Genomic DNA, 25060 nt, shown 5'->3' with positions numbered 1-25060 from the left:
TTTCATTTATACTTTTTATCCAGGACGTACATTCCGATTATCATTTAAAAAGTAGATATTTTTACTAAGTTATCAAAGATAATAAAAACATTTTATAACTGAAATACTGAAACACAAAATTAATTTTAGCGTCGTACTTTTTTCTGAAGCCGCTCCTGGCGAATGAAGATTTTTGTTTTGGTAATTTTTTGTCGTACGTGTTGGCAATAAAGCTCTCATCGCTTTTAATTAAATAAAAACAAGGCTTTAAACCATAAAAGCTATCATTGATTTCGCATAAAACTTGGCCTTAGTGTATATTTACAAAAACTCTTTATTTACAACTCTGCGGTTGCCAGCCCTGATCCGAAGCAACATGGCGAACGTTTTGCACATATGGTCGAATTAAAGTCTTTCTTTCGCCCCCAAAATCATGTACACCCTCTTCCACGGCTTCTACAAGTACATGGTCCAAAAAGAAGAGTTCTGTGTGTTAATTCTAGGCCTCGACAACGCTGGAAAAACGGTAATTACACCAAGAAGTGTTACCAACCTTAATAACATCCCTTGCAGACATACTTGGAGGCGGCAAAAACAAAACTTACGAAAAATTACACTAGTATTCATCCCAGTAAAATAACGACAACGGTGGGGCTAAATATAGGTAAAATAGATATAGCGGGGATAAGACTGAATTTTTGGGACCTCGGGGGGCAGAGCGAGTTGCAGTCGCTTTGGGACAAAGTATGTTTTTTTTGGTGTTTTTTTTATGTTAATTTTGAGTTGTAGTATTATGCAGAGTCGCATGCGATTATCTACATTGTGGATTCTTCAGATAGAGACAGAATAGATGATTCTAAGGAGACTTTCGGTTGGTGGCCCCCTTGTCAAGCTAGATAATGATTCATTGTTTTTAGATAAGATGATAGCTAATGAGAATCTGCGAGGTATTCCTTTACTGGTCTTGGCAAATAAACAGGACATTCCAGAATGTATGGGGGTGCGAGAGGTGAAGCCTATTTTTAATAAGAACGCCCATTTGATTGGGAAACGGGATTGTATGGTGATGCCCATTTCAGCCCTGACTGGGTAAATTATAAAACAGTTTTAAGTGAAAGAAACTGAGTTTCTTTGTAGGGATGGAGTGGACGAGGGTATTAAATGGCTGGTGGACTGCATAAAGCGCAATAGTTTCATAAGACCAGCGCGCAACCACGAAGAAAATTGATTTAATTACACAATGCGTAATCTGTGAGCTAACAAAATAAATAGATAAAATTCTATGGGGGTCTTATCTTTTAGTTATCACAGTCCAAACAGGTGTTTGTATATGTTTGAAGGGAGAGCTTAAATTCCAGAATGTACCCTTATTATGAAAGCGAGTGGAGCGTTTTACCACCTGAATTAAACCGAAGGTAAAAACACGTTTGGTTTGTATAAAAAAACAGCTTTTTTGTGGAAACGTTGCATTACCACGAACTCCTTTTTTTTTAATGTGGTTTATGGGCTGGCTGTTGTGTCTGTTGGTTTTGTAACAAAAATTCCCCATTTCGTTGTGTAATAAATAATTAAAACGAAATGGGTTTTGTTGTATTTTAATTAATTCGACCACATCATGTTCTGGTAAGACGTCGACATTTGTGACGTCACGAGCCGGCCATATTGCAAATGTCGTCTTGTCAAAGTTAAACCCGTGGGATGGTCTAAAATTTATAACAAATAGTTAGCTCCACATTTTTTTAATTTAAAGTGACTTTGCGTTGTTTGCTAAGTGTTAAGACAAAAACCCTTCGATTTCCCTTGAATTCGGACACAGTGGATGACACCTGTCAAATGAGTGAGGTGTGAAAATCGCAGGTGAATAATAGTAAATAACTCGCGTTGGAAATCACAAATAATCGAAAACGACCGATGGTTTTGTGTTGTTTGTTCTTTAATTAACCTTTGTGTGTCGCTCTGCTAAAAAAACCGCAACATGAATGCCTCAGAACACGGGTAAATAACCCCTTAAGTTGAACGAAAAGTGCCTTAATAAACACAATTTTAGGTTCAACCCGGCCTTTAACATGGCCACGATTAAACAGGCAGTGAATGAAGCCATCGAACGAGGTAATACAGTCAGTTTTGTGACCCATTTGCAAAGTCTCTTTGTAGTTCGAATGCCCACACCTATGCGGTTACGGGATCTAATTCGGCAAATTCGAGCTGCACGAACTGCCGCTGAAGAACGCAGTGTGGTCAACAAGGAATGTGCATACATCAGGTCCACGTTCCGCGAAGAAGACTCAGTGTGGCGGTGTCGTAACATAGCGAAACTTTTATACATCCACATGTTGGGTTATCCTGCACATTTTGGCCAGTTAGAATGTCTGAAGTTAATAGCAAGCTCCAGGTTTACAGATAAGAGAATCGGCTACTTAGGCGCTATGTTACTATTAGACGAGCGTCAAGACGTTCACTTATTAATAACAAACTGTCTCAAAAAGTAGGTATTGGGGTGCCTCATTGTCTTTACTACATCATTAACTTCCAGTGATTTAAACTCGACAACGCAGTTTGTTGTTGGACTAGCTTTATGTACATTGGGGGCTATTGCGTCTCCAGAAATGGCCAGGGATTTAGCTGGGGAAGTTGAAAGATTGATGAAGTCCCCAAATGCTTATATTAGAAAAAAAGCAGCGTTGTGTGCGTTCCGAATTATTAAACGTGTGCCTGAACTCATGGAGATTTTTTTGCCAGCCACAAGAAGTCTCCTGTCTGAGAAAAATCATGGTAATAAACTTTTTATGGTGGTGTAAAGTTAAGCTTCACGTCTATTTTATTACAGGCGTTTTGATAACAGGCGTTACCTTGATCACCGAGATGTGCGAAAATAGCCCTGACACCTTGAACCACTTCAAAAAAGTAAGTTGCTATTATGACGTGACTGGTATTGTTAATGAGATGGTAAAAATAGTTGTTGTTTATGTAGCAAGGGTACAAAGTTGGAGGGAACGATTTGGCCTGTTTTATTACGAACGTAGGGGTTTTGGTATGCGGTGTGAAAATTCATTTAACCATTAGCGAATCTAAACTTTCTGCAACATACAAACCTCAAAAAAATAAACATTTTATGACTCGTGGGCGATGAATAATACCATTATAAACAAACAAGGTCAATAAATTGGCATTTTACGGTCGCTTGTTAAAGAAAACGAATTATCAAAGTCCTGCTATTCTCATTATTTTTTACTTTAGAAACCTTTAAAACTCATTAAATAAAACAACAAAGAATTCATTTTCAAGTGGATTTCTCAACTCATTATTATCACAGACAAATTATGCAAATTTTCACGTGAAACAATAATTTTAATAAAATTAAAACAAGTTCTGTCGCTTTTTCATATAGCATGGTGGTTGGTTTTTCATTTCATTTTTTTTCTGTTTCAGTTTCAAATTAAAGACAAAACCGTAAGCCCCTTTTGTTTGTTGTGTCATTTGACTTTTTCTAGCTTTAGCTAACAACTCGTTTGGTTGTTAATCCGTTTAGCTTTCGCAAGTAATTTCCCTCCTCGTTTTTTACAGATTGTCCCTAATCTGGTCCGAATTCTGAAAAACCTAATCCTCGCCGGATATTCGCCAGACCACGACGTTTCCGGAGTCAGCGATCCGTTCCTACAAGTAAAAATCTTGAAACTTCTACGTGTTTTGGGTAGAAACGATGCCGATGCTTCTGAAGCAATGAACGACATTCTAGCTCAGGTTGCCACAAATACCGAAACGAGCAAGAATGTCGGAAACACGATTTTATATGAGACTGTCTTATCTATTATGGATATCAAATCGGAAGGGGGTTTGCGAGTTCTTGCTGTTAATATTCTAGGGAGATTCCTTTTGAATAATGATAAGAATATACGTTATGTTGCTTTGAATACGTTATTGAGGACTGTGCATGTCGACACTTCGGCTGTTCAGAGACATAGATCGACGATTCTTGAGTGTTTAAAGGATCCGGATATTTCCATCAGGAAGAGAGCGATGGAGTTGTCGTTTGCGCTTGTCAACACGCAGAATATTCGGACCATGATGAAGGAACTTATCACATTTTTAGAGAAAGCCGATCCAGAGTTCAAAGCGCACTGTTCATCTAACATTGTCATGTCGGCGGAGAGATTCGCTCCAAACAAAAAGTGGCATCTAGACACTCTTCTAAAAGTGTTAATAGGGGTAAGAAATGAAACATGATCTTCGTATACTTAAGTAAGATTATAGGCTGGTAATTACGTCCGCGATGATGTTACTTCTTCGACAATTCAGTTAATTTCGGAAAGCACGAATCAGCAAGCCTACGTGACCCTCCAGTTGTATAAAGCGTTGTCTGAAGACTTAATGGATAAACAGCCTCTAACTCAAGTGGCTGTCTGGGCTATTGGGGAGTATGGAGATCAACTGTTACAAGCTCCCATTGACGACGAGACCGGAATTACACCTCCATCAGAGAACGAAGTTATTGAACTGTACCAAAAACTTCTGTGGTCACCTCAAAACTCAACAACTACCAAACAGTACGCTTTGATGTCGATAACCAAACTGAGTACAAGATTCACAGTCACAAATAAGTAAGATTTAACAAGTGTTTTGACTCAGCTGACTGTTATTTTTAGTAAAATTCAACAAATCATAAGTTCGTTCTGTTCGAGTTTGCACATAGAATTGCAACAAAGAGGTGCAGAGTTTTCCCAGTTTTTCGGGAAGTACTCGCATTTGAGACCGTCTCTTTTGGAGAGGATGCCTCCAATGGAAGTAGTGCGGCAAGCTGGGGATGCTCACACCAACGGAGACATCGAGGCCGAGATCAAAACACCGGAAGATAGTCCTCAGCATGTTAGCAACGATTCAGTGAGTCTTAAAACGAGTTTTTGTTGTTGGGTAACTGCTTTTTAATAGAACGCTCTGTTGGATCTGTTGGTTGACTTTGGAGGACCCACACCGGCGCCTCCACCACCAACCAATACAACTACGTCTAGCAACAAAGTAGATTTATTAGATCTATTTAATGAAATGGATAATATAGATACGCCAGCGTTACAAACTATCCCTACAACTGATACCACAAATCTTGGATTGATAGTGGAGAATAACAACGGGAGTTTGCCAATTGTCATCAACCAGAACTCGAATTTTATTGGAGGAGATTTATTAAGTAACTCTAAAATCGTAAATGGTAAGAACTTTCGTTTGACGAACATTGAAACTATTTTATTTGTCTCTAAAAACTGATAAGAACTCTGACTACGATACTGTTCTAATTCTTAGCACAACAAAATAAGAATGTTCTTGAACTTGTTGTGATTAATCTGATAATTTGCTGTCATGTTTGAAGTTGCGTAATATTTACTTCTTTATACAAATGAATTTAAATGTTTTGCTTGAGAATTTTTCTTGACATGCGAAATAAATCTTTTTTTAAGAAAAAGACGTGCCTACAATCACAGCTTACGATAAAGATGGATTGAGATTATGTTTCTCCTTGGAAAAAGTGCCAGATACAAACACCCTCACGATACATGTGGTAGCTACAAACGAAACCTTGTCTCCGATGACGGACTTCTTGTTCCAAGCTGCAGTTCCTAAGGTAGATCGCGTTTTACAGAAAGATTCGATGAAAATGTTGTTTTTCAGACATTCCAATTGCAAATGATGTCCCCCTCAGGTACGATCATGAGTCCAGGCGGACAAATCACGCAAGTGTTGAAAGTTACAAATCCCAACAAGGTAAAGATTACTAGTGTGTCGTCTTTAATAACTCGGTTTCCACAGAGCACGTTGAAAATGAGGATAAAGTTGTCGTACAACGTCGATGGTAATCCCGTGCAAGCCCAAACGGAAGTAAATAATTTCCCAACGGAGATTTGGGATTGACGGAAAACCGGCTAACTAATCTGTGAATTTTCTCATACTGTTACATATTTATAAATACAAGTCTATTTTTTATTGTAGACTGTATAACGGAAATGTAATATTTTCTATAATTAGATTTAGTTATTTTTTAGTGAGACACTGTAAATAATTGTTTTTAATAATTGAGTACTTAATTACTTTAGGCACTTTTGATTAGGTTTTTTTCATAATCGGACCCCATTGCAGTTATATCGTTATTTTATGAATATCTGATTAGCTGTATACATTTTTATTTATACTCGTTTTCAGCGAAAATTCTTTAATTTAATGCTTGTTTTGTTATACAATGTTATTTGCGTCCATAACTTTAGATCAATAAATTGTAAATACCTACATTACATTCGTTCTAACGGTTTAGCCAACTCTAAAATCCTAGGAGACGCTTTGTACTTCAAAGCCGTCGGAGAAATCACCCAAGGATCGTATTTATCTTCGTCTTGTTTCTTGGCAGCACGCATGCTGAACGAAGGCTGCGCTAGCTTCTCAAGACGAGGAGTACCTACAAGAAAGAATTTAAAATTTGGAATTTTTATTAATCACGCACATGTGGCAGTGAGAGCGGATTTCTTCACAGCGAACATTTCGTTGATATCAGGGTCCTTCTGCATCATCCTTTCAGTTGGTGCCGACAATTTTAATATTGCTTCTGTTATTTCATATAGCAGGGCAGCAGGAGGAACGACTCCAATCTCTCGAGGAGGTGGCACAGGATGTACTTTGGGCTGCGCAAGGATCTCAAGGACCTGTAGAAGATCCTCCAGCATCTTCTTTTGACGAGGAATCTCTGGAGGCAAGAACAACTTCTTGGGATTCGCGAGTGTTTTTAAATGCTCGTTTCGTTGATCCAAAATTTTTTCCAAGGATTTCCCTGTAGGTTTAGACTTTTCCAGTTTCGCGTGCCTCTTGCTAGAAAGAACTTAATCATTGAACCAACAATGGTAACACATACTGTAATAGTTTAAGTCGTCTCTCTCTTAGAATTTTTTTGTAATAGTTATAAATCGATGCCCACGACTTCTGTATTATCCTCGTCATTTTCTCCAAGTAATAGGTGTCACCGGCTCTGTACATGCCCCTATTTTCTATCAGTTTTCTAAAAAATGGTGTAAATGATAATGAATCGGGCTTCACTAAATAAACCTAATAAACGGTCTTGCTAAATGATCAGAACGGAATTCCGTCGCAGGATCTAATGGTCCATAGACTTTGAAGCCTTCCGGTGGAGGTGTTTCGTACTTATGTGCCACTGGAGGCTTTGGAGTGGCCAGCATGTTAATGCGCCAAGGAAACTTCCATTTTTTCGCGGGGGGCTTAGAGGGCTCATTGTCTTTTATTTTAGGTTCTGAAATAGTAGGGTGGACTAAAATGTCTAATTTTAACATGGTGAAGCTTAAGGTGATGGAATTATGAAATGAATGACATGAATTTACGAGAAAAACTGATTGCACGTTTCCATGGCCATAAGATTGTTTAAATTACCCGCGGAGTCAAAGCCGCCAACATAAACGGTAAACAAAAAATAAACGCAGAGTTTTGAGTCAATTTCAAAAATTTAAACCGAAATAAACCATTCAGGGGTTATACTAGCGTCTCTAAAGGAAGATAAGTGAATAAAATTGGCCAAGAGTTTGGTAATGTCAGTAATGAGAATGTAAACGTAGTTGGCGAATTTGCTGGCAGCCCTGCCTGTCATTGTGGTAAACTTTTGGCAAGCGTTTTGTCAATTTAAATATTATTGTAATTTGCCAAAAAAGTGTCCCTTTTAACATAAACTATGTTTTGAGTTAAAGAAAGAATGGACCTGCCGCAACCCCCACAAGGTAAGTCGCTTTTCGCTGCAAGTCCCAAAATTACCGTTTTATCAGAGTACACAATTGAGGTTATGTGTTGTTAGATACGGAATTAAGGAATATAATCGACAAACTCGCCCAGTTTGTCGCCCGAAATGGCCCTGAATTTGAGCAGATGACCAAAAATAAACAAAAAGGTAATCCAAAGTTCCAGTTTTTGTATGGAGGTGAATACTTTAATTACTACCAGTACAAAGTAACCACAGAGCAAGCAGGTATTAAATCAATATTGTTTTGTTATGGCATCTGGTAATTAGTGGTTTTAGTACTAAAGCAACAAGGTATTATGGAAAACAGTCCAAACAATTGGAATTCTCCTATTCCCAACACAGAGATGGATCAGCTTACAATGCAGCAAGACAGTTTAAGGGAGCAAATAAAACAAAGTGAACAGAACCTGTCAGCTCAGCACACTGTGTTGTTACAGCAGCAACAAGCTCAAGCTGAAGCTGTAGTGTCAAAGTGTGAAGTCACAACTTTGCAGAAAGAAGCAGAGGATTGTGATATTAGCCTTCAGGACATATACAGCATTTTACAACCTATTATAGAGAGTTGTACAAAAGACAGTATAAGTAACGGAAAATCGTGGTTTTTACAGCACGCCACTAACAAAGAACAAGCTTATTGTATTGTTCATTGTTTACTGACAAAGTAAGTTTTTTGTATCTAAATTGCCCCCTTTTTCTATCAGTGTTGTTGTAGAGTCATTGAGGCGTCAGCATTCTCGCAAAAACTGCACGTCATTTATTTAGTTAATGACCTCTTACATCACTGGTGAGTTGTATAAATATGTTGTTTGTTTTTATTGCATTAATTATTTTAATCTTCTAGTGCTAGAAAAAACGCAAATGAACTAAAAGAGGCTTTAGAGTCAGTAGTCGTTCCAATGTTCTGCAATGCTCATATTAATGCTTCAGAAGACCAACGCGCAAAACTAGAAAAACTTCTGAAATTATGGGAGTCTAAAGCAAACTATCTAGACCCGACCACCGTAGAAAAAATGCGGCAGCCATCACAGAGTTACCAACAATACCAATCACAACAAATGATGAAATATGGGGTAGAAATCGCGGCCCTTGCCCAACAGACCAAACAAACTTACGATAGCTATCAAGCTCAACATCAAGCATTCGTTTGTCATGCGATGCAACAAATCTCCGACCTCCAACAACAGAAACAGAATCTCGAACAACAACAACAGCCGCCCCCAGTTCAGAACACTAACATCATCCCGTTAGAAACAATCCAAGCAAGTTTACAACAAACTATCCAGAATCTGAGTCAACAGAACAGCGCTACCAGTCAGAATCCACCACCGCCGAGTCAAAACTTCCCGATTCAAACTCTGAATCCGCCCCCAACACAACCACCAAATGACTTTTTACCGATTAATCCTTCAATACCACCTCCAAATTTGACGACGCATCCGCCGCCACCGTTGGGGCCATCTCCTACATTACCAAGTAATGGAATGGATAATCCGTTTTCGCAACCGCCGCCAGGATTTTTTCCGCCGCCTGGTGTTTTTCCTGATTTTTCAAAACCACCTCCTGGATTTGCTCCGAATCCTGAACCGCCAGTTGTGGAAGAGTTGATGCCGACAGCACCCTATTATGATCTACCAGCTGGGCTCATGGTGCCGCTGATTAAGGTATGATTATTATCAAGGACATAGAATGTTTCATTAATGATAGTTTGTTCTATTTGGAGAAGGTTATTGAAATCATCAGCTGATATTTTTGAAAGTTTGTGATACGCAGGATGGATCTTAAAGCGAACTTTTAGCTTTGGATTCGTTCTGTTCAGGACGTTGGACATAAAATCATTATTTATTGATTTATTACTCAAATAAATTGAATTTTGGTAAAAAATGATGTTATGTTTAACGTCTATTTTTCGAGCAGAATGTTGGGCATTTCATCAATATAGAGTTTTTGCTGTTCTGCAAAAAAAAATAGGTCATGCGGAAAAATATTCTGCTCCGAAAAGTACCAATTATATCATTTGTGGGATTGTAAACATTTTATGTTGCTGAGACACGATAATGATGGAGTGTGAAATTTGATGCTGTTAAATCTCCATTACGAAGTTGTCTCAACTATGTGAATGTTGGCTTTTACAAATCTGATTAGCGATATCTCCGATCATGTAATAGTTTTTGACACACTTATTCTAGTTGGAAGATACAACATATAAACCGTTAGATCCTAAAGATATTAGGTTGCCACCACCTGCGCCCCCTAGCGATCGTCTTCTAGCGGCTGTGGAGGCCTTTTATTCACTACCCAGCCATGAGCGGCCCCGAGACAGGTAAAAAATTGACAATTAGGTCACATTATTGCCTCAAATATTTCTCATATAACATACTTAAAATTTTAAATAACCATTATGTTGACGTGTGGTTCCTTTTATAAACTATGTACGTTGTAAAAACAGTGAAGGTTGGGAAAAGCTAGGTTTGTATGAATACTACAAGGCAAAGAACAACGCGAAGCGCGAAAAAGAAGAGCAAATCGCCGCTGGTCTTCGGGAAAAGTCTCGTAGTCCAAGTCCAATTGTACTGCCAGTAGAAAAAGAGCCGTCACCGCCAAAACGAAGATACGCAAGTAAATCGCCTTCGCCTCCAGCTCGAGGGCGTCGCTCCAAGTCTAGATCGAAATCCAGATCACGGTCGAGATCGAGGAGTCCGAGAACACCAAGAAGACGACATTCTAGGAGTGGACGAAGAAGAAGAAGTGTTTCCAGATCACCCTCGAGATCGCCAGTTCGACGATCGCCCTCACCACCGCCTCCAGCAATAGGCTTCAGGTGAGCTTTCAAAGAAAAAGTGGTGGTCATCACATTGATTTTTTCAGTGCGCCGAATTTTGTGCGGAACGAAAAACAAGAAATTGACTCTACTAATAAAGGACATCAAATGTTAAGAAAAATGGGGTGGGGCGGGAGCGGGTTAGGGGCTAATGAACAGGGAATTGATGCGCCTATTTCGGGTGGGGACGTTCGGGATAGGCAGGACCAGTTTAAGGGAGTGGGGTGTAATTTGAACGATCCGTATGAAAACTTTAGGAAAAACAAAGGGGCTGCTTTTATTACGCGAATGAAGGCGCGAGCTGAGGAGAGAGCCAATGAGAGTAAGTTACTTGATTACTAGGTTTCTTATTTCCATTTTGTTTTTTTATTTTTGAAAAAAATGGCGAGATGTATTTTTCATGTCAGGATATATTTTTTACCGTGTTCATTAAGTGTTTCAAAAAGCGTAAATCATCTACGAGTACCTATCCAATTGCCAATCAAAGCGAGAAAAAATTCCTAGCAATTAACGATTGCATATTTTATTATGCACGTGTAATTGACGTATTGTAAAAAATAAAATCGTGTAAATAAGCACACTGTACAAACATCAGACTAATAAATATGTTATTTTTAATTGTTATTTTACTTGTGACAGGGATCCGTATGTAATTGATTGTAATTAAGTGAATAAGGCGCTAATAAATTTCTTGTTTCTTTAGATTCTTTTATTGCAAAACAAATGTCTCATAACTTTCAGTCACTGGTTTATTTCAAAGGATAGAGGGAAATAAAACAAGTTGTTTTTGTACCACTTAAAGTTTTAATTAATGTAGACTCTTAGATAAACACAGTAAATTATAAGCGAGTATAGCTAAAAAACAAATACAAATTCGTATAATACCTTGCTTACAAAACTACTAAATCAATTTAAAATTCACCCCTTAAATATGATGATGTGGCGGCGCAGGAGACGCGACAGCCGCGGCTTGTGGACTGGGTGGTGTAGGGGTGTTGGTCGGTGCCGCTTCATTAGGGGGCGCCGTATGAGTCATTTGCGGTTGTTGCATAGCCCACTGTCCCTGATCAGCTTGCAACCTTTGATGAGCCTGTTGTCTCGCCCTAAATTCCGCAGCCTTTAGTTGTTCCAAATGAAACTGCTGCCGTTCGGTTATCAACTGTTGTCTTTGATACTCCAGTCCTTCCCTTTCTCTTTCCATTGTAGTTTCCAATTCTTCAAAGTGCCTCAATTTAATTTCTAATTTCTTCATCTGCGTTTCGACCAACAAGGCAACCAATGATTTTATTTTACGTTCTTCAACCGCTGCCAGATGCTTCGCTTTAACAGCTGCCGCCGCCAAAGCGGCCGCTGCTGCACTTTGCATTTCACTGTCTTTGACTACTGTTCTTTCTGGTTTTGTTTCGGGTTGTTCGGGCTTTTCCGTTTTGACAGGCTCTGGGGGTGTTTCTGCTTTTATCGCTTTGTCTTCTTTCTCCTCCTTTTCTTCCGGTTTCTTCTCTTCGGGTTTTTCTTCTTCTTTGTTTTCGGGCTCTTTTTTGATCTTATCGTCTTCTTCTTTCTCAGGGGCGGTTCCGGCAATGCCTGTCAAAGCTAAGTTAGCTGCTGGATCGTATTTGCCTTCGGCTGACGACGCTTCTACGTTTTTCAAGTGGGCGTCCATGACCGCCGCTGGTACTTCGTCTTTTATGCTCGCAAACTCGTTCATTGCTGATTTAGCGGCCGCTGCTGCCACACGAGGATCCACAATGGAGGCTAAGAATGCAACAGTGGACATAATGGGGTTTCCGGATTTACTAAAAGGAATTGGTTGGTACGCCAGAGGACCTAGGGCGCCTCCAGCTTCTGGATCTTCCAAATACGGGTCTTCTATCGGTAGCCGCAAGAAGTGAAGGATGCACTCATCTTGCGTCCTGGAACCGACGTGTTCACAAACTTTATTCCAGTCGTCTTTGAACATTTCAAGTCCTTCTAACAATAAAAGAGTCTCTTGTTCTGTCCAGTCTCTGGTCAAAGACGCCGCGCTTTTGTTTCTTAAAGCGGCTGGTTTCTTAGCGTATTGGTCCAATTTCAGGCCGAAGTTACCCATCATATCAATTCCATCGCCTTTCTTGAGTTCTTGAGATCTATCTAGATCTAAAAGAGTCTTTGCAGCACTAGGTTGTTGGGTTTTGGGTGGATTGACAGGTTGTAAACCTGATGGAGTATCAGATAAAATATGAAAATGTGAAGTCGGAGGTGGACCCATTGGAGAAGGTCTAGAATCCGTGTCAACTTGATAGTTGATTAAGCCCCACTGTTCGAGGAAGGCATGTACACGCATGATGGCGCAAACATCTCCAGCCAAATTACGTCGACATGCTGTACTCGTTATGTATTCGGTTGGATTCAATCTATAAGTATCAAGCATGAAATTCCTGTACGCTAGATATATTTCCGGTGTCTTTGACTTATTTCTCCCGTTAAAGAATTCCGGTAACGCTCTTTTCTCAACTTCATGAATAGCGTTGTAGTCAAACCACGCCGAGTACGATGGTATGATTATATGGTGAGTTTGCTCAGTTACGTTGTCTTCTTGACCATCATCTTGTGTGTTACTATCACTGTTCTTCCCATTCTGGGAGTCTTCCCCTCGCTCTTCATTCTCTTCCAAATCAGTAATAGAACCCCCTTTCAAGGGTTGCAATTCGTGATCTTTTTTACTGTTTTGATTAGCCATAGCTGAGTTAACTTCAACAATGTTAGGTTCAGGTGTTGGTTCCTCCATGTCCTTCGTTAAGTCTTCCGCCTCCATTTCATCCGGTCTTTGTTTCTTTCCAATCGCCGGACTTCGCCCACTTTTACGTTTACCCACCTTTGAAGGTGGCGACGGTGATCGTTTCCTTTTTTGTTTTTTCTTTGATCTATCATCATTCGACGGGTTCATAACATCTTCCACAGACATTCGCAAAGGATGTATCTTCTTCTGTCCCATTTCCGTTACTTCATAGTCTTCTTCCGACATCCACTCATTATAATGATCAGTTTCAAGCAACCATGAACAGGCAACCCTCCAAGGTTCCGTTCTGGGACTTGGAACGTCGGTACTGAGACCTTCACTGGAAATATCTAAACTGATCCAAGTATCGTACGAGTTCGGGAAATAGTACCAGTGCATCATCACCATTTTCTCACGTTTAAAGACCGGACGTCCGTATTCTTCCTCTACTGGATCTACAGGGGGGTAGCAAATGTGAGTCGCCATTTCTTCGGTCTCGGCGACTTGAGCGAACTTTCTACAGACGATCTCGCGAAGTTTCGCGGCGAGAGACTTTTCCACTTCGGGTCTAATGTATACTGTGGGCACTGTATACAACCTGTTTTGGATGAGGACTTTTTCCATGGTTTTGAACATTTCAAACACTCGCTCAAGTTTGCCGGTGCTCTGTGGAGGAAAGTTGAAATTATCAAAGAGTTTTTTACAATGGCGCAATGATAGCAAACATATTTTTCAGACCTTTGGAATGTGGTAATCGTAAATTGATATAGAAATAAGTTTGCTGTCACCTGTTAGTAAACAATGACAAAAAGAGTTCATTTCAATCTCCTTTGTTTGCTATAGTGTTAAATATTAGTTAAGTAATCAACAAAAAAACTTCACTACTTACTTTTCCTGTTGGTATTTCAAATCTCCGCCAATTATGTTCGCTTTTAAACTTATAAGCTGCTAAGAGCATATGACACAATGACCCTCCCGGTTTGAAATCCAAAAAATACCTCACTGGTATCCGCGTCATTGGAGTTTTCTGCACGTTCTTCCCCAAAAAGTCTTCTTGAAACTGCATCAATTGCAGAACCAGCAAGGAGAGACTCTTATTCGTGACGGGCTCTGCTTGTAAATACTACAAACGCAACGATTATTTGGTGTTAAAAACCACCCTTAAAACCTCACCTTTTTGCCATTTTTCTGTACCCACTGCTTAACAATTTCAAGAGCAGCAAGAGTCTCCGGTGCTTCGAAGTATTTCACGTTAGGACTGCCGTCCTTCTTGGGGCCGTAGGCCATCATTTTGCTAAACCGTAACTACGCACAGTTGTATGTAAAGTACATAAAAAATTAAATTCGGCGTTACAGATTCGCTAATTTCGACATTCCCGTTGTGGTAATAATAATAAAATTATTCTTTTATAAAGTAAACTACAAAAAGGGATAAAGTGACGCTAAACACCGCACAAGTGTCAACTGTCAAAAACCCAAAAGTCAGAACGTCACATTCTGGTTTAGGCAACCAAATATACGCCACAACAGCGGGAACTTTGAAATGGCAAAAAAAAATCGAGGGGAGTTGCGCCAAACACGTGAGCCCCGTTCGTGAAGCGTTGCACGTTTACTACCATGGATTGTAACGATTCACATGTGCTTTATTAGTTGGATCGTGATAGCGAAAACAACTTATATAAACGAACATTTCTTAGTTGTTACCTAAGTGTTCACGTGAAACGTGAGCAGTAGCGAAACCACTGACAATGATCAGGACTCAAATTACTTGCGGTTATGATTCTTTAGAAAGTACGTAATTTAAGTCGCGTCCAAAATAGTACATTATCAAAAAAAACGGCTATCTGTTATTGTTATCTGTTAATTTTGAAGTTCCAGGGGTTTAGTTTTAGTTAAGATTGGACTACTTCTAGATATTTTGCTTTTATCTTTTAGCATTGGGATCAATAGTGATAATGATCTTTTTGTTAGTAGATCATTTGATCATTAGAAGTAGACCTTTGATTAAAACCTAGATATTATTTATTTGGGCTTGTTGCTCAATTAATTTCGGAGAAAAAACGTAAAAATGTTACTTTCTATAACTAAAACTTGCTTTCTTTTGTTGAAGTTGTTTTCTTGAAATATTATAGGTGGTTTGTTAAGCATAGTTAATCAAAAGAACATCTTTGAACTAGTTAATGTTGTGTAACAAAACGTTGCAATCATAAAAAAAAGCATGACATTTTTAAACTGTACTTTTATGCTTTTAGCAGTTATTTATGTTTCAAGGCTGTTAAGTAGATTATATAAGCTTAGGAGTAGAGGATTACCATAAGTTAAGATAACTAAAAATGGGACAGATTAAACTACCACATAATCTAAAAAACAAAAATATTTACAACTGGACACTTTGGAATTGAATTGTACTATAACTTTAACAAATCACTGATGTTATCTATCGAGTACTAGAGATTAACCAAAATGCCAAGAACGCAATTGAAGAGGCAATAAAATTGCTCGAAACGAGGAAGGAATTAAATTAAGAATTGCACAAAAATTGTGTTGCAATATTCTTAAAGAACTCTCATATCGAGAACCTGCAAAAGAACACATGAAACGTTTTCGGAGTCGAGTACATATATGTATTTTCGTCATTTTTGATTTTCCGCCAAAATCGTATAACGTGGAATTACACTTTCTAGTCCGATTATATAATTTTCAGTTAGAGTCAGGATGGTGCGAGCTCAAAATTTCCATGTTGTTGAAGGTTTCTCTTTACCCCGAAAGGCCGTTTGTTCTCGCCACTACTCAATATGTAAAATTAACGCAATTGGTTTATGTAAGAGCACACCTCAATGCCAACCCATAATGATTTCAATATCCCCAATAAGTTGAAAGTGTCCAGTCATAATAGCCGTTGGATGGGTATAATCTATAATGGCAACTATCACGTGGGTTTCCACGTTACGCTAAACGTGATCTCTGCTCCAGCTCATGTGCAAACAAACAAACAATCTCCGAAATACGTCCGCCGTTTAAACGACTTCCACCAGCTCCCTGCAGTATTCCGGGCGAATTCCGGTATCGCATTAGACGCAATAGTCCGGCGACGTCGATTCCGGGTGCAACGATGTGTTAGTTGTCACGTAGATGACGGAGGCATCGCACCGATTTCGCCTTGTCGTGGATTAAACGGTCTGCTCACGTGTACTCTAGCGTGTTCGTCGAGTGGAATCAGTGGCCGAGGAGTAGATGAAAGCGAAGTGCGATCGCAACCTGTCAACCAATTCGTCCGTAAAGAAATATCGGAAGACGTGTGATGTGTTAAGACTTTTTCTGCGATCAAACCCCTCGGAAAATGGATATGACGCACGCTTACTGGGAGGAAAACACCGCCAACCTCCAAAGGGTCAAATACGAAGGGTATGGTCTTAATTTTTCTACGCAAATTTCCAATATAACCAGTTTGACGCGCTTCTTGCGATAATAAAGCGAAGTTTATTATTCGTCTCCGACGCCACTGACGCGATTCGCATTTTACTGTAAACAAATTGTTTCAGGGGGCACCGGTCCTCTCCCCTCTACTCGTATATTTCACATTGACGCAATATTATTTATGCAGGAAGTCGGATTATTTTCGGACTCGCACGTGATACCAATTAACTTAAAACATTGCCAAAATGAAACACCCCCAAAGACACATTCATAACTACGCAAGCTGTCATCAAATTACTGCAAACGCAGCGACACGTGTCTCTTCTTCTAAAAACGCATTTTTTGTATGAGGAAGTTACGAAGTTGGCAAACAGGATTACCGCATATTTGGACAAGGATTGTAGAAAAAAAACCAACGTGGTTGTTTATTCGGTGTAAATCAATCGCCGCACGTGAAAATATCCTACTTTCTTATCAGCGGCTTCGCGAAAAATTACAATTCGGGATATTTGCCAATTTTCTATTAATTAGCTCAAGCTGTTCACAGATGGCAACCACGAGTTAATCCGCAATTTACTCTGAAATAGTCCCTGAAAAAGAAACATAATACATCACCCTAATTCTCCGTTTCAACCAATTTTCCATCTCTTTCAATAAAAAAAGCTTTTCTAAATGTCAGCTTATTTACGTGCAGACTAATGATGCTTACACAAAATCATATAATTGCAAACAACCCCCAGGACAATTCTTTATACAAGATAGTGCTAAAAATATCGCAAATGGATAAGAAATGAATTAGCCGCATATCGTGAGTCCTAAAATAAAAGACACGTATTTACAGAATGATCTGGAATATTTTGGACCTGATAAACTACCACAAAGATTCAAAATCTGCAAGCTTTCCGGAATTTTGTAACACTACGCTTAAAGAACATTGCCACCAAACACAAACGCAGCAAAAAAATGGAAAACCCCAAATACGCATCACTGACAAAACGTGTTGTTTAGACAGGAAATAAACAAATTCGTGAAACCACAAAACTATCGCATTCCGAAATATTATCACTCTGAATGAATCAGTAACATTTAATTAAACCATTAACGATCGGTGACTTATTTATGGAACATTTTTAACAATTTTGTTTAGTTGCCTAATGGCACACTAATGTATGGGGTTATTTTTAATATTCTATATAAAAACAAGAAGATAAATTTACTTCCAAGATGAACGAGCATTTGTGATCGAGCAAAGCGCAGTCTTCGGTGGCTTTAGAATCTGAAATATGTTGGTAGCTCTGACTGTCTATTTGACACGTTTATAATACAGAAAAACAAGCATTTTAGATGCTACTCTCATATTATTATACGGATCTCGTTCAGTTTTCCCAGTACGAACCAGTCAAAATTTTCCAAACGCTTCCTTATCAAAGTCACCAATTTAGATATTTATGTGCAAATATTTAGTTGCATTATTAGGTATAAGTGTGATCAAAAACTTCTGTTTTCTAATTTACCAGACTACAACACGATCATAATAAATTCTAAAGAAAATAGATGTGATTTTTGTTTTCGGTAGTGAAAATATTTTGCAACCTCAGCTGCTCGTCTATTTTACGTGAAAAACAAACTTTTTCTATCACACGTTTAAATATTTGCTCGAAATTGAAAGTGTTCCTTAGAAACCACAAGTTGAAAGCTATATTTTTTACAAAATAACTATTTCGTTTACTACGAGTGCTTGGCATTTGAGTGTCCAAATTTTTACTCGTGTGAAATAAAAGTGTGAAACGCTCAACTCTAAGGAGCAATGATCTTATTTTATTTATTATTGAATGATTTTGCCAACGTGACATAACATTTTTATTCGCGTCTGGTGTTTCTAAATTTAATTTAGTTACAAATACCAATATAACAGTCGAGCCAGGATTTTGAAATTCGTCTTATCTTATCGCACAGGTGTAGAAAGTGTTGTTTTCACGGGTTGCATGTCACGTTTCATTATTAATTTCATTTTAATAATCATTTTGTCATTTAATAATAATGAGAACATGAAGGATTCCTTTGTATTTTTCCACCTCTTCAATGTCACAATGAAAATCATATTAATTTCACAACTCTGATTGGGTGGTTCGAAAAAAAAAAGACGAATCGACACTCGGAAGCTTATCATTAGACGATTTACGTCACGTGAGCATCACGAGATGTCAAACGATCAATAAATAAGCATATTTTTATCATTGATTGACATCTATTATCGTTAACGAATCACGTGTTTCCATTGTCGACGAAATTTAATTTCGCAATATTCCGCTCGCCTTCGACTAAAAAGACCTTGGCGGGCAACGATTTTTCATTTTCAATTTGCAATTTTTTCGGACGAATGCACGAATTGATTTGAAAACGTGGAGCGTTGGTATTTTAATTTTGGTTCGAGTTCACGGCAAGGTCACACCTACGTTTTCTCTTACGTCGCGTAAATATAAACAAGACGAACCGGAATTTCCTATTTGTTTAGCGCGAAATTTTTGCCACAGTGGCGAGGGGCCCACACAAAACCACGATTTTCGTAGGAGGAGAAAGGAGAAATAAATACCGAAAAAAACCACCGACGCGCGATTTTAGGCACAATTTTCCCGCTGCACTGAAATTTAAACTAAATTTAGACTGATGCAGCAGTAGTTACGTGCACCATTTTTTCAGGTACTTTGGGTCTATTGTTAACTTCCTTAATTTTTTTCCTGTTTTCTCGGGGTCGGAGCCAGAAAATACTGCTGAATAATCGCACGGCTTTCATCGGTGACAAATTTTCGAGTTTAATGTAACGTAATTTGCCACTTTCAAGACAAATTGCAAATTTAATTCCACCGCATCGACGCAGTTTTTTTTTTAATTCTATTACTAGCCCGACGTCAAAGTAAGAGGCGTAGCATTTTTTTCTAGATTGGTAGATTTTTTTTTGGGGGCTATCAAACTGTCATGATAAACACAGGGGTACCAACAGATTTCAAATTTCATAGCCTTTTTGGACGACTCTTCGTTTTCAATGCCCAAGTCCTTTGAAACACCAACAGAAAAGCCAAACTGGATTCAATGGTTATCCGATAACCGCTTTTAACTAAAACTCGGTTAAAATAAGTTCCTACAAAGCGGAATAAAACTGAATAATTAAATATCTAAAGTAAATTTTACCTGCGAAGTTTGGGTTCTTGATTTGTCCTAAAATTAATGAAAAGACCTTGTAAAGTCGCCACAATTTAAATAAAAATGTTCCTCCGAAATTTGCAAAATTAAATCGAGAAAAAGGTACGTGGATTATTAATGTCGTTTGACCCTGTTTTTAAATGTGTTTAAAAAAAGACCCAAACTTTATGAAAATTTCGTTTGATTATAATTATGTTTTAAACATTAAACCAATCTGCGCAAAAAGTGTAAATTTATTTATTGTCAGTTAAAAAGCGTTTTTTGTTAATTATAACACGCTTATTTAGGTGTTGGTTCTGCATGAATGTACGTGCGACATATTTGCAATACTTGGCAAGGTCCAATTTAGATTAAACGCCATTTCGAGGACTTTGTATTGTAAATTTGATCTTTTTGTAATAGATGCTGTTCGAATGATGAATTGGGGAGACCAAAAGACGAACGAGGTGTTTATCAATGCTGCGATACGTAAGCTTCAAATTTTACAATTATAATAGGGTTCATAATTTGACTTGCAGAAACCTGAACTTTTCCACGGCAAATTGCAGTGAAGATGACTGCGAATATGGTCCTTTCAAAAAGAACAAAGTGACAAGGGTAAACGCTTCCTTCTTTCACTTGTCGGCCTCTAACTCTTCGTTTCAGCAAGACCCAATGTCTCATCGAATAATAGAAAAACGACGTCGCGACCGCATGAATAATTGTCTCGCGGATTTATCGCGGCTCATCCCCACCGAGTACTTGAAGAAAGGACGAGGAAGAATAGAAAAGACGGAGATAATTGAGATGGCAATAAAACACATGAAGTATCTTCAGCAGGGGCACGGGAGTCCTTCGGAGCACTATCGGTAAGTACTCTGACTACTTTTAAAAGTTTTTTTATGTGTTTTTCTTAGTATGGGATATCAAGAATGCATGTCTGAAACCATGCGATTTATGGTCGAAGTCGAAGGCCATTTTCCTCGTGAAGGCATCTGCGTTCGCATCCTCAACCACTTGCAAAAGCACTGTGAGAGCTTGTCGAGGATGTCACACCCATCACCTGCTGCTCCCAGTCAACCTGCTGCTGAACATAGGAATTTAAAAGAAGGAAACCTGCAGGTGCAGGGGTCTGATTATCAGGCGCCTAAAACAGAACCCAATAACAATGGTTCGTTCACAGTTAGACTGAATGACACGGAAAGCTGTGACAAGCATCCCGAGTGTAATGGCAACGGGGTGTCCTACAAGTATAAAACAAACATCAAAATGAGGTTCAGCCAGGATGTGAATGAGGGGATAAAGAGGCAGAAAGTGGAAAATGGACGAAGGGAATCAGTCACCAGCGTCGAGAACCAAAGGTAACACTTTTTTCTTAAATTATTGCAAACGTCGAAACTAAAAATAGAAGGTGATAATTTTAGTTATTGTTCTCATATTTATTTTCGTGTCGTCTTCCTACTAGTGTTTACCCAGTACTTTTGCGTTTTATCAGATTATCTCCATTCGGTTTTATTTTTGTCAACCAGATAATCAATTCAACATAAACATAGTTCTTTGCAAAAACAATTAAAGTCATTGTAACAAACTTGGCATGCACATTCATATTCATGGAATACATTTGCACAAGTTGGAGCAAACGATAGTGACATAACGAAAACACGAATATTTCGTATAGAAAAAAACGACCCGCAATAGTCTAGAAATACATCAATCACGATGATAATCCTTGTCACTTGCTGATAAACAAGGGGAGAAAATTAGCATGGAAAAATGTGCGACCTTCTTTTTAACCGCAACATTTGAAATGAAGGAATTTTAGGGACACCGCCAGTTCCCGAGAAATTTTACTTCCACAACGTCAGAACATGAGCTAATTCCGTTAAACATTTAAGAACTGCGATTAAAATCTAATGACCCTCTAAAAATAATTCTCGAGTTTACTTTTTCGCCAAGGGCTCGCAAAAATAAAATCGTCGCAGTGATTTTCTTATCAAAGCGTAATACGCTCACGTGTCGCAATAAAATGATAAAACCCGCCTAAAAAATGTAAACAAACGTATCGTGAATCAAATTTATCTATTTTCATCCAAAGGCCATATTTTAATGTCAGGTTTTTCCTAGTATGCTCATAGCAGTTTTCCGCGAATCAAAAAATTCACGCGTGTAATTTCCACGTGTCTCGAAGTTTGTGGGAACATTGACGTACAACTCAAGGATACAACACACTAAATGATCCGTAAAAATTACGTGTAGCTTATCGCTTAATTAAAAGAAAGCCTTCCACTTTGTACCTTATGTGTTTTACACAATATTTTGCTCAGTGGCGTCATTACGCCTTTAGCTTATCAGTAGAAGAGGTTGGGAGTCAATACAATTATGCAATTACGGAAACATGCGAAAACTGAGTGTCTTTTTTTACAGTTCCAGCCGCAGTTCTCCTCCTAGCAGTGAACTGTTGACAAGAATCTCCGAACACGAAAATTCTCGTATTTCGCCGACAGAAAGTAATTCTTCACTCAATCACCTGAAGATAGAGTCAATACCTCGAAATGAGCTGCGTCCATGTTCGCCAGCAGCTCGAAGTTCATTGGAAAAAGGAAATTTCAATGTTCCTATATTTGTTCTTCACGCAAAAGGATCATATTATATCCCATTAACAATAGATTATAAAAGTTTAATGCCGTTTTTACGCAACTACGATATATTGGACGTGGTGTCCGCCGCGCAGAACGTCGTTTTACATCCTGTCACAATCAATGTAAATTTTCAACCCAATTATGTTAATGGGAAATACAAGTCGGAATATAATAACAACTGGAATTGAATTGGTGATGCAGGGTTTTATAAGGCTGTGAAGGTCAGGAAAATTTTTAAGACTGATATAAAATTTATATAGTCTAAAAATTAGGGGAGTCGTTATTTTTAGAATTTACTTTTAAGTTGTGAGTTGCAACGTGGATTTGACAAGTGCAATAAGGAGCCTTCAACAGACAGCGAATGACCAGTATTGTGTTGAAGGTCGAAACAGTATTCACGGTTGGTATTACTGTTGGAAAATACACTACCAAGCTTGCAACTGAAATAATTTTACCACTATGCTAATTGTTATGTAATAGTATTTTAAAAAACGTACTTCTGTGTAACTTTTATAAAAATAAAGGATTATTGTTTAATAAAAACTATACTTTATTCGGTGTACGAACACATCAATGTATAAAAACATCGACAACGACTTAGCTTACTGTAATATTTGGTAAACCTGGCTGTATCCCGGTAGATCAGATTCAGGTTGTTTTCCTCAGGTTCTAAAGTAATCAGCGCGTCTTGCACTTGTTCGTCTGTGGTGACATACAACGTCCTGGCACCAATTACATCGTTCATGTTTTCGCAATCAAAGTGCAGGACTAGATCCAGTTGTTTTTTGTCGTACCACTCGTAATCACCCAACAACTAAAAAAACTGTTTATGAGTTGCCTCACACATAACCATAACTTACTGAGTAACATCCAGGCGTCCACTTTTGCAGTTCAAACCGCATTGAAGACTTCTCTTTCTTGAACTCCAACCCCGTGAAACTTTGCAACAGAGCAAACATCTGTTTACTTTGAAACAAATGTAAAAATCTGTCTAGAACGACAGGCAGATCGTTCGTCCTGACTACTTCATAACAATAACGATTTGGAGGACCGATCTTCACCCAGTTTAAAGTATCAGATTTTATGATTGACAACAGCTCTTTTAAAGGCTCCTCTCGAAGGAAGTTCTTGAGGGAGATTTCCGAGTGTTCTTCAAAATACTCTTGAATTTCATCGATTATATCGTCTTCTAGGTAACCATCACAGATCCATGCAGACAATTCGCTGTCAAAATCGATGGGTTTGTAGCACTTTTCGGCGTAGAGTCCCTCTGGGTAAGGCTTAAAGGTGGGGGTGACGTAAACTGGTGGAACTTCTGTGTGGAACCAACCATTTATGCTCAGTCTGGTGTCTCCAAGGCTCGTGACTTCAGCGACCTGGGGGTAAAAAATATCGTTATTCATGACTCGTTTTCAAGTTTTATTATAGTTATATTCTACCCGATGATAAGAGTCGTTGGTTACAGGGAAGAAAACCAACTGATTGTTGGCTGGAAAAACCGCGCGAGCGACGTCCCCAGGATGACCATCTTCATCCTTCCTCAACAGCTCCAAAGCACCACCTTTGCTTTCATTCCAATCATCTGGTCCAGTCAAATACAAAATAAAAGCGATCATTCTGTCCTCTCTTTGATCATCATGAACCAACAAGTAGTCAGTACCGCCATACAAACTACAAGTTGCTGAAATATGCGTCAGTTTCAATCTAGTGATTTCAGCAACCCATTTCATGACATCATTTTGCAACAACTTATAGATACTGTTGATGCTGGTATGCTGAGTCAAGTGTTGCAAATCCTTGGACTGTGAGAACTCATACAAGTCCATACTTCTCAAATTCCAATCAACATCGTTAAATTCCTGCCGGACATCGTTCAAAAACGTGGGATTTTCCAAAAAGTCATTAATAACACACACTTTGAAAGGGTGTGTGATGAGTTCAGTCCCACTCTTTACAAAATCTTTGTTTTTGTGCCAAAGATCCTGAAAGTTGTTCTTGTAGTTTACTTCTAAGAGGTTCTTTCGAATTTCTGGGACGATTTTAATTCTTTTGTGTGGGTTTTCGTCCGGGTTGCGGCTACACGTGGGCATTAAATGATCTACATTTCAATAAGTAAACAATCAATGGAGGTTTACTACTCACAGCCAAGAATAGAGTTTTGGGGTTGTACGGGGGCGACTTTACAATCGTTGCCCCATTTATCACAGTCTACTTCAGGTTCACTTTCTGAATCGTCACAGACGATCTCGTTTTCTTCTTCATCTTCTTCGCTGCTCGTACTGGCAGTCAGCTTTCGTTTATTTGCTAAAGCTGAATGTTTATAATATGAAGATTAATCTTTATACTGACCTTTCTCCTTATCCTTTTCCATGGTAGTTTACATTTAGGTTAGCTATCAAACCAAAAGTAACCTAAAATTCTACACGTGTGTCACTTGCCCTCTGGTGGCAAAACGATTAAGCGAACGAAACTCCGCCCACGCAATGGTC

General features: G+C 38.6%; 7 protein-coding genes across 12 annotated transcripts; 4 read left to right on the top strand and 3 right to left on the bottom strand.

Moving 5' to 3' along the window:
- The first annotated feature begins 296 nt into the window (after positions 1-296).
- Arfrp1 (ADP-ribosylation factor related protein 1) lies at positions 297-1361 on the top strand. Of its 2 annotated transcripts, XM_088046134.1 has the most exons (6): positions 297-505; positions 553-723; positions 769-850; positions 897-1068; positions 1117-1230; positions 1282-1361. In XM_088046134.1, exons 1-5 carry the CDS (start codon positions 413-415, stop codon positions 1205-1207), a joined length of 609 nt encoding a protein of 202 aa, XP_087902260.1. In that variant the 5' UTR covers positions 297-412; the 3' UTR covers positions 1208-1230; positions 1282-1361. The 2 variants fall into 2 exon arrangements, with proteins under 2 accessions (XP_087902260.1, XP_087902258.1); XM_088046132.1 differs by lacking the exon at positions 1282-1361 and having other exon boundaries at positions 1117-1262.
- On the top strand, positions 1305-6254 carry AP-1gamma (adaptor protein complex 1, gamma subunit). Of its 4 annotated transcripts, none has more exons than XM_088046128.1 (13): positions 1578-1836; positions 2027-2088; positions 2134-2464; positions 2513-2751; positions 2807-2883; positions 3409-3429; positions 3544-4185; positions 4231-4577; positions 4623-4857; positions 4906-5182; positions 5430-5593; positions 5641-5733; positions 5779-6254. In XM_088046128.1, exons 2-13 carry the CDS (start codon positions 2046-2048, stop codon positions 5878-5880), a joined length of 2571 nt encoding a protein of 856 aa, XP_087902254.1. In that variant the 5' UTR covers positions 1578-1836; positions 2027-2045; the 3' UTR covers positions 5881-6254. The 4 variants fall into 4 exon arrangements, with proteins under 4 accessions (XP_087902251.1, XP_087902254.1, XP_087902252.1 ...); XM_088046126.1 differs by having other exon boundaries at positions 1578-1974; XM_088046125.1 differs by lacking the exons at positions 1578-1836; positions 3409-3429 and adding an exon at positions 1305-1394.
- On the bottom strand, positions 6205-7467 carry Theg (Testicular haploid expressed gene). Its single transcript, XM_088046130.1, has 4 exons — positions 7060-7467; positions 6869-7012; positions 6464-6825; positions 6205-6418 (listed from the first exon to the last, which is right to left on the bottom strand). The coding sequence occupies exons 1-4, from the start codon at positions 7299-7301 to the stop codon at positions 6255-6257; spliced, it is 912 nt and encodes a 303-aa protein (XP_087902256.1). The 5' UTR covers positions 7302-7467; the 3' UTR covers positions 6205-6254.
- A 118-nt stretch (positions 7468-7585) lies between these two features.
- Positions 7586-11279, top strand: scaf6 (SR-related CTD associated factor 6). Its single transcript, XM_088046129.1, has 8 exons — positions 7586-7739; positions 7814-7984; positions 8036-8420; positions 8472-8543; positions 8601-9420; positions 9946-10079; positions 10206-10577; positions 10625-11279. The coding sequence occupies exons 1-8, from the start codon at positions 7715-7717 to the stop codon at positions 10917-10919; spliced, it is 2274 nt and encodes a 757-aa protein (XP_087902255.1). The 5' UTR covers positions 7586-7714; the 3' UTR covers positions 10920-11279.
- An 85-nt stretch (positions 11280-11364) lies between these two features.
- mor (SWI/SNF- related protein mor) lies at positions 11365-14833 on the bottom strand. Of its 2 annotated transcripts, XM_088046124.1 has the most exons (4): positions 14509-14833; positions 14225-14458; positions 13727-14001; positions 11365-13675 (listed from the first exon to the last, which is right to left on the bottom strand). In XM_088046124.1, exons 1-4 carry the CDS (start codon positions 14623-14625, stop codon positions 11503-11505), a joined length of 2799 nt encoding a protein of 932 aa, XP_087902250.1. In that variant the 5' UTR covers positions 14626-14833; the 3' UTR covers positions 11365-11502. The 2 variants fall into 2 exon arrangements, with proteins under 2 accessions (XP_087902250.1, XP_087902249.1); XM_088046123.1 differs by having other exon boundaries at positions 11365-14001.
- A 1821-nt stretch (positions 14834-16654) lies between these two features.
- cwo (transcription factor cwo) lies at positions 16655-23114 on the top strand. Its single transcript, XM_088045904.1, has 6 exons — positions 16655-16740; positions 20356-20421; positions 20472-20550; positions 20599-20801; positions 20850-21293; positions 22357-23114. The coding sequence occupies exons 1-6, from the start codon at positions 16676-16678 to the stop codon at positions 22757-22759; spliced, it is 1260 nt and encodes a 419-aa protein (XP_087902030.1). The 5' UTR covers positions 16655-16675; the 3' UTR covers positions 22760-23114.
- Positions 23098-25036, bottom strand: sud1 (Prolyl 3-hydroxylase sud1). The gene is made up of 5 exons (XM_088045903.1): positions 24921-25036; positions 24714-24875; positions 24011-24669; positions 23432-23947; positions 23098-23385 (listed from the first exon to the last, which is right to left on the bottom strand). Exons 1-5 carry the CDS (start codon positions 24940-24942, stop codon positions 23122-23124), a joined length of 1623 nt encoding a protein of 540 aa, XP_087902029.1. The 5' UTR covers positions 24943-25036; the 3' UTR covers positions 23098-23121.
- Between the last annotated feature and the right edge of the window lie 24 nt (positions 25037-25060).

This window comes from Gnatocerus cornutus, chromosome 9 (genome assembly GCF_029298725.1).
Source record: "Gnatocerus cornutus isolate USDA-ARS CGAHR chromosome 9, icGnaCorn1.1, whole genome shotgun sequence".
NCBI lineage: Eukaryota > Metazoa > Arthropoda > Insecta > Coleoptera > Tenebrionidae > Gnatocerus > Gnatocerus cornutus.
This window is presented reverse-complemented; position numbering and strand designations above follow the sequence as displayed.